The sequence below is a fragment of the Coregonus lavaretus genome (genome assembly GCF_964263955.1).
Source record: "Coregonus lavaretus genome assembly, contig: HAP1_SCAFFOLD_5906, whole genome shotgun sequence".
In the NCBI taxonomy this organism is placed as follows: domain Eukaryota; kingdom Metazoa; phylum Chordata; class Actinopteri; order Salmoniformes; family Salmonidae; genus Coregonus; species Coregonus lavaretus.
In genome coordinates, this window is record NW_028164684.1 from 10,186 (window position 1) to 18,828 (window position 8,643).

At 51.3% G+C, this 8,643-nt stretch overlaps 1 protein-coding gene across 1 annotated transcript; it reads right to left on the bottom strand.

Moving 5' to 3' along the window:
• Positions 1-395: 395 nt before the first annotated feature.
• Positions 396-6,564, bottom strand: LOC311116773 (tripeptidyl-peptidase 2-like; the record flags this gene model as incomplete). The annotated part of the gene is made up of 3 exons (XM_084191812.1): positions 6,423-6,564; positions 5,077-5,321; positions 396-474 (listed from the first exon to the last, which is right to left on the bottom strand). Coding segments are annotated over exons 1-3 (381 nt in total), but the record flags the coding sequence as incomplete, so codon positions are not given.
• Positions 6,565-8,643: the final 2,079 nt, after the last annotated feature.

Here is an 8,643-nt window from a genome sequence, read left to right on the forward strand (position 1 = left end):
ATGTTATCTCCTCATTACTGTCCTGCTGCCATTCCTACAACACCAATAAATAAACATGGCCCACGAAGGCACAGCCATGTTCACAGAGCAGCAACAGGAAGCAGGAAATTCAGTACAGATCAGAACTAAACACAACCAACAGAACTCCTGAACACAAAACACCAGAGTGACAGACAGCAACATCTACCAATCACAGACCACCGAGTCGTAGGCAGGAAGTAGAAAGCCCCTCCCACCACACAGTGAAAAGAGCATCAAAGCAACGTGCAACTAAAACTGGTGACGCTAGCAAAAGCTTGTGATTGGTTGAGAAGGACGAGGAGTGGGGCTATAAAAGGGGTGAGCCAATGAGAGCGTTAGAGAGCTGTTTGATGACAGGAGAAAGAGCCACTCACTGCTTTCTTGCCGTACTCTCCCTTAGGCACGACCAGGGAGCCGGTCAGATAGCATCCTGGACACGTTCCTTTAGGAACCCTGGAGAGAGGTAGTAAGAGAGGAAGAGATGGAGAAGGGGGTCAGACAGAATCACTATTAGGATGGAGAAGGAAGGGGGTCAGACAGAATCACTATTAGGATGGAGAAGGAAGGGGGTCAGACAGAATCACTATTAGGATGGAGAGGGGGGGTCAGACAGAATCACTATTAGGATGGAGAAGGAAGGGGGTCAGACAGAATCACTATTAGGATGGAGAAGGAAGGGGGTCAGACAGAATCACTATTAGGATGGAGAAGGGGGGTCAGACAGAATCACTATTAGGATGGAGAAGGGGGGGTCAGACAGAATCACTATTAGGACGGAGAAGGAAGGGGGTCAGACAGAATCACTATTAGGACGGAGAGGGGGGGTCAGACAGAATCACTATTAGGATGGAGAAGGAAGGGGGTCAGACAGAATCACTATTAGGATGGAGAAGGAAGGGGGTCAGACAGAATCACTATTAGGATGGAGAAGGGGGGGGTCAGACAGAATCACTATTAGGATGGAGAAGGAAGGGGGTCAGACAGAATCACTATTAGGATGGAGAAGGAAGGGGGTCAGACAGAATCACTATTAGGATGGAGAAGGAAGGGGGTCAGACAGAATCACTATTAGGATGGAGAAGGAAGGGGGGTCAGACAGAATCACTATTAGGATGGAGAAGGAAGGGGGTCAGACAGAATCACTATTAGGATGGAGAAGGGGGGTCAGACAGAATCACTATTAGGATGGAGAAGGAAGGGGGTCAGACAGAATCACTATTAGGATGGAGAAGGAAGGGGGTCAGACAGAATCACTATTAGGATGGAGAAGGAAGGGGGTCAGACAGAATCACTATTAGGATGGAGAAGGAAGGGGGTCAGACAGAATCACTATTAGGATGGAGAAGGGGGGGGTCAGACAGAATCACTATTAGGATGGAGAAGGAAGGGGGTCAGACAGAATCACTATTAGGATGGAGAAGGAAGGGGGTCAGACAGAATCACTATTAGGATGGAGAAGGAAGGGGGTCAGACAGAATCACTATTAGGATGGAGAAGGAAGGGGGTCAGACAGAATCACTATTAGGATGGAGAAGGAAGGGGGTCAGACAGAATAACTATTAGGATGGAGAAGGGGGGGGTCAGACAGAATCACTATTAGGATGGAGAAGGAAGGGGGTCAGACAGAATCACTATTAGGATGGAGAAGGAAGGGGGTCAGACAGAATCACTATTAGGATGGAGAAGGAAGGGGGTCAGACAGAATCACTATTAGGATGGAGAAGGAAGGGAGTCAGACAGAATCACTATTAGGATGGAGAAGGAAGGGGGTCAGACAGAATCACTATTAGGATGGAGAAGGGGGGTCAGACAGAATCACTATTAGGATGGAGAAGGGGGTCAGACAGAATCACTATTAGGATGGAGAAGGGGGGTCAGACAGAATCACTATTAGGATGGAGAAGGAAGGGGGTCAGACAGAATCACTATTAGGATGGAGAAGGAAGGGGTCAGACAGAATCACTATTAGGATGGAGAAGGAAGGGGGTCAGACAGAATCACTATTAGGATGGAGAAGGGGGTCAGACAGAATCACTATTAGGATGGAGAAGGGGGGGTCAGACAGAATCACTATTAGGATGGAGAAGGAAGGGGGTCAGACAGAATCACTATTAGGATGGAGAAGGGGGTCAGACAGAATCACTATTAGGATGGAGAAGGGGGGGTCAGACAGAATCACTATTAGGATGGAGAAGGAAGGGGGTCAGACAGAATCACTATTAGGATGGAGAAGGAAGGGGGTCAGACAGAATCACTATTAGGATGGAGAAGGGGGGGTCAGACAGAATCACTATTAGGATGGAGAAGGGGGGGTCAGACAGAATCACTATTAGGATGGAGAAGGAAGGGGGTCAGACAGAATCACTATTAGGATGGAGAAGGAAGGGGGTCAGACAGAATCACTATTAGGATGGAGAAGGAAGGGGGTCAGACAGAATCACTATTAGGATGGAGAAGGAAGGGGGTCAGACAGAATCACTATTAGGATGGCGAAGGAAGGGGGTCAGACAGAATCACTATTAGGATGGAGAAGGAAGGGGGTCAGACAGAATCACTATTAGGATGGAGAAGGGGGGGTCAGACAGAATCACTATTAGGATGGAGAAGGAAGGGGGTCAGACAGAATCACTATTAGGATGGAGAAGGAAGGGGGTCAGACAGAATCACTATTAGGATGGAGAAAGGGGGTCAGACAGAATCACTATTAGGATGGAGAAAGGGGGTCAGACAGAATCACTATTAGGATGGAGAAGGAAGGGGGTCAGACAGAATCACTATTAGGATGGAGAAGGAAGGGGGTCAGACAGAATCACTATTAGGATGGAGAAGGAAGGGGGTCAGACAGAATCACTATTAGGATGGAGAAGGAAGGGGGTCAGACAGAATCACTATTAGGATGGAGAAGGAAGGGGGTCAGACAGAATCACTATTAGGATGGAGAAGGAAGGGGGTCAGACAGAATCACTATTAGGATGGAGAAGGAAGGGGGGTCAGACAGAATCACTATTAGGATGGAGAAGGAAGGGGGTCAGACAGAATCACTATTAGGATGGAGAAGGAAGGGGGTCAGACAGAATCACTATTAGGATGGAGAAGGAAGGGGGTCAGACAGAATCACTATTAGGATGGAGAAGGAAGGGGGTCAGACAGAATCACTATTAGGATGGAGAAGGAAGGGAGTCAGACAGAATCACTATTAGGATGGAGAAGGAAGGGGGTCAGACAGAATCACTATTAGGATGGAGAGGGGGGGTCAGACAGAATCACTATTAGAATGAAGGGGGGGTCAGACAGAATCACTATTAGGATGGAGAAGGGGGGTCAGACAGAATCACTATTAGGATGGAGAAGGAAGGGGGTCAGACAGAATCACTATTAGAATGAAGGGGGGGTCAGACAGAATCACTATTAGGATGGAGAAGGGGGGGTCAGACAGAATCACTATTAGGATGGAGAAGGAAGGGGGTCAGACAGAATCCCTATTAGGATGGAGAAGGAAGGGGGTCAGACAGAATCACTATTAGGATGGAGAAGGGGGTCAGACAGAATCACTATTAGGATGGAGAAGGGGGGTCAGACAGAATCACTATTAGGATGGAGAAGGAAGGGGGTCAGACAGAATCACTATTAGGATGGAGAAGGAAGGGGGTCAGACAGAATCACTATTAGGATGGAGAAGGAAGGGGGTCAGACAGAATCACTATTAGGATGGAGAAGGAAGGGGGTCAGACAGAATCACTATTAGGATGGAGAAGGGGGTCAGACAGAATCAGTATTAGGATGGAGAAGGAAGGGGGTCAGACAGAATCACTATTAGGATGGAGAAGGGGGTCAGACAGAATCACTATTAGGATGGAGAAGGAAGGGGGTCAGACAGAATCACTATTAGGATGGAGAAGGAAGGGGGTCAGACAGAATCACTATTAGGATGGAGAAGGAAGGGGGTCAGACAGAATCACTATAAGGATGGAGAAGGAAGGGGGTCAGACAGAATCACTATTAGGATGGAGAAGGAAGGGGGTCAGACAGAATCACTATTAGGATGGAGAAGGAAGGGGGTCAGACAGAATCACTATTAGGATGGAGAAGGAAGGGGGTCAGACAGAATCACTATTAGGACGGAGAAGGGGGGGTCAGACAGAATCACTATTAGGATGGAGAAGGAAGGGGGTCAGACAGAATCACTATTAGGATGGAGAAGGAAGGGGGTCAGACAGAATCACTATTAGGATGGAGAAGGAAGGGGGTCAGACAGAATCAGTATTAGGATGGAGAAGGAAGGGGGTCAGACAGAATCACTATTAGGATGGAGAAGGAAGGGGGTCAGACAGAATCACTATTAGGATGGAGAAGGAAGGGGGTCAGACAGAATCACTATTAGGATGGAGAAGGGGGTCAGACAGAATCACTATTAGGATGGAGAAGGAAGGGGGTCAGACAGAATCACTATTAGGATGGAGAAGGAAGGGGGTCAGACAGAATCACTATTAGGATGGAGAAGGAAGGGGGTCAGACAGAATCACTATTAGGATGGAGAAGGAAGGGGGTCAGACAGAATCACTATTAGGATGGAGAAGGAAGGGGGTCAGACAGAATCACTATTAGGATGGAGAAGGAAGGGGGTCAGACAGAATCACTATTAGGATGGAGAAAGGGGGTCAGACAGAATCACTATTAGGATGGAGAAGGAAGGGGGTCAGACAGAATCACTATTAGGACATCGTTTCTGTTTTTAGTCTAGCTTAAGGAGAAGAGAAGGAGAGAAACCCACATCAAACTACTGACCATTACATTTCTCTAAACACAGAGTGTCACACCCAGCATTGTGTTGGGTCTCCAGGGTGATGGATGGGTACTTCCCAGAGAGGTCAGGCTCAGGCTTATGGTTAGAGCCTCTAGCCCAGAGGTACTCACTTGTCACCGAGCAGTGGAGGTGACATAGAAGGGCTGGGTAGCTCCAGGGGTGAGGGTCAGGGGTACTCACTTGTCACCGGGCAGTGGAGGTGACATAGAAGGGCTGAGTAGCTCCAGGGGTTAAGGGTCAGGGGTACTCACTTGTCGTCAGGCAGGGCTGTAACATAAAAAGGCTGGGTAGCTCCAGGGGTGAGGGTCAGGGAGTTGGTCTTCTTCTTAGCCACGAGGGCAGCGCGGTGAGACTCGTACACATCCAGGGTCAGTGCTGTGGACAGACGGTGGGACACCACAAACGGAAGGTCTTTCAGACGCTCCAGCTCACTGGCCTGCTCATGACGCACCTGCAGACGCACCGTGTAGTCGCCTTTCTCTAGTTTGAGAGAGTACTGATGGATAGAGAGACAATAAACATACAACATTATAGTGTGCAGTTAAAATTGGCAATAAAACACACGGATTTCTTTCCTCAGAGCCGTGGGGTGAGACAGGGATGCAGCTTGAGCCCCACCCTTTTCAATATTTATATAAATGAATTGGGCGAGGGCACTAGAACAGTCTGCAGCACCCGGCCTCACCCTACTAGACTCTGAAGTCAAATGTCTTCTGTTTGCTGACGATCTGGTGCTTCTGTCACCAACCAAGGAGGGCCTACAGCAGCACCTAGATCTTCTGCACAGATTCTGTCAGACCTGGGCCCTGACAGTAAATCTCAGTAAGACAAAAATAATGGTGTTCCAAAAAAGGTCCAGTTGCCAGGACCACAAATACAAATTCCATCTAGACACCGTTGCCCTAGAGCACACAAAAAACTATACACATCTCGGCCTAAACATCAGCGCCACAGGTAACTTCCACAAAGCTGTGAACAATCTGAGAGACAAGGCAAGAAGGGCCTTCTACGACATAAAGGAACATAAAATTCGACATCCCAATTAGGATCTAGCTAAATAATACTTGAATCAGTTATAGAACCCATTGCCCTTTATGGTTGTGAGGTCTGGGGTCCGCTCACCAACCAAGAATTCCCAAAATGGGACAAACACCAAATTGAGACTCTGCATGCAGAATTCTGTGGTTACTACCTGGTGTGGGTAGGGGTCTCCAGAGCCCAGTAGTCTCTTGTTCTGGTTATGTTCTGGTTGTGTTCTGGTTATGTTCTGGTTGTGTTCTGGTTATGTTCTGGTTGTGTTGTGGTTATATTCTGGTTGTGTTCTGGTTGTGTTGTGGTTATGTTCTGGTTGTGTTCTGGTTGTGTTCTGGTTGTGTTCTGGTTATGTTCTGGTTGTGTTGGGGTTATATTCTGGTTGTGTTGTGGTTATGTTCTGGTTGTGTTGTGGTTATGTTCTGGTTGTGCTGTGGTTGTGCTGTGGTTATGTTCTGGTTGTGTTCTGGTTGTGTTGTGGTTATGTTCTGGTTGTGTTCTGGTTGTGTTGTGGTTATGTTCTGGTTGTGTTCTGGTTATATTCTGGTTGTGTTGTGGTTACTACCTGGTGTGGGTAGGCGTCTCCAGAGCCCAGTAGTCTCTTGTTCTGGTCAAACAGCATCCAGAGCTGAGAGTCAAACTCTGATTCATACAGCAGCTCACACAGTAGTGGACAGCTGGGGGTCACCTCTCCTGACTTAGGCTGGGGGGAGAGGGGGGAGAGAGGGGGGAGAGGGGGAGAGAGGGGGAGAGGTCACAGTAGTGGACAGCTGGGGGTCACCTCTCCTGACTTAGGCTGGGGGGAGAGGGGGAGAGGGGGGAGAGAGGGGGAGAGGGGGAGAGGTCACAGTAGTGGACAGCTGGGGGTCACCTCTCCTGACTTAGGCTGGGGGGAGAGGGGGAGAGGGGGGAGAGAGGGGGAGAGGTCACAGTAGTGGACAGCTGGGGGTCACCTCTCCTGACTTAGGCTGGGGGGAGAGGGGGAGAGGGGGGAGAGAGGGGGAGAGGTCACAGTAGTGGACAGCTGGGGGTCACCTCTCCTGACTTAGGCTGGGGGGAGAGGGGGAGAGGGGGGAGAGAGGGGGAGAGGGGGAGAGGTCACAGTAGTGGACAGCTGGGGGTCACCTCTCCTGACTTAGGCTGGGGGGAGAGGGGGGGAGAGGGGGAGAGGGGGAGAGGTCACAGTAGTGGACAGCTGGGGGTCACCTCTCCTGACTTAGGCTGGGGGGAGAGGGGGAGAGGGGGGAGAGAGGGGGAGAGGTCACAGTAGTGGACAGCTGGGGGTCACCTCTCCTGACTTAGGCTGGGGGGAGAGGGGGGAGAGAGGGGGAGAGGGGGAGAGGTCACAGTAGTGGACAGCTGGGGGTCACCTCTCCTGACTTAGGCTGGGGGGAGAGGGGGAGAGGGGGGAGAGAAAGGGAGAGGGGGAGAGGTCACAGTAGTGGACAGCTGGGGGTCACCTCTCCTGACTTAGGCTGGGGGGAGAGGGGGGAGAGGGGGAGAGGGGGAGAGGTCACAGTAGTGGACAGCTGGGGGTCACCTCTCCTGACTTAGGCTGGGGGGAGAGGGGGAGAGGGGGGAGAGAGGGGGAGAGGGGGAGAGGTCACAGTAGTGGACAGCTGGGGGTCACCTCTCCTGACTTAGGCTGGGGGGAGAGGGGGGAGAGGGGGAGAGAGGGGGGGAGAGGTCACAGTAGTGGACAGCTGGGGGTCACCTCTCCTGACTTAGGCTGGGGGGAGAGGGGGGAGAGGGGGAGAGAGGGGGGGAGAGGTCACAGTAGTGGACAGCTGGGGGTCACCTCTCCTGACTTAGGCTGGGGGGAGAGGGGGGGAGAGGGGGAGAGGGGGAGAGGTCACAGTAGTGGACAGCTGGGGGTCACCTCTCCTGACTTAGGCTGGGGGGAGAGGGGGGAGAGGGGGAGAGGGGGAGAGGTCACAGTAGTGGACAGCTGGGGGTCACCTCTCCTGACTTAGGCTGGGGGGAGAGGGGGGAGAGGGGGAGAGGGGGAGAGGTCACAGTAGTGGACAGCTGGGGGTCACCTCTCCTGACTTAGGCTGGGGGGAGAGGGGGGGGGGGGAGAGGTCACACACAGACACACACACACACACACACACACACACACACACAATATAGAGCGCTATAAACACAGACCTACACACACACACTCACACACACACACACACTCACACACACACTCACACACACACTCACACACACACTCACCTGGTGGAAGCTGTAGGTGAGGACGATCTCATAGAGCTGTCTGTTGTTGGGGAGAACATCTCTGTGACCCAGCGCCTTGGTCTTAGAAGTCAGAGGTCTGGAAGAACAGGAAACACCCAGATGTTAGGGGGATGCTCGGGGCTAGATCAACTGCTGTGGGCCGATTCTGACCGTACGCCGAGACAATCTGCCAGGACTGAATGGGATGCGTGAGATCTGAGCAGCATTAGTTATATGTTTTTTTGGGGGGGGGGTTTCCATCACTGGTTATTTGGACGTATCAGGATTAGGCGAAGGCAGTGTTTAAACTGCGTCGTCCCCAGTGCTTGGCCCGTGTGCTTGGCCCGTGTGCCCACATGGATCGGAAAGGAAGGGGGGGGGGGGGGGGGGTGGCTGAGAGTTTCCTTTTGAGAGGGTGGAGACTGGCTGAGAGTTTCCTTTTGAGAGGGTGGAGACTGGCTGAGAGTTTCCTTTTGAGAGGGTGGAGACTGGCTGAGAGTTTCCTTTTGAGAGGGTGGAGACTGGCTGAGAGTTTCCTTTTGAGAGGGTGGAGACTTCGTTTT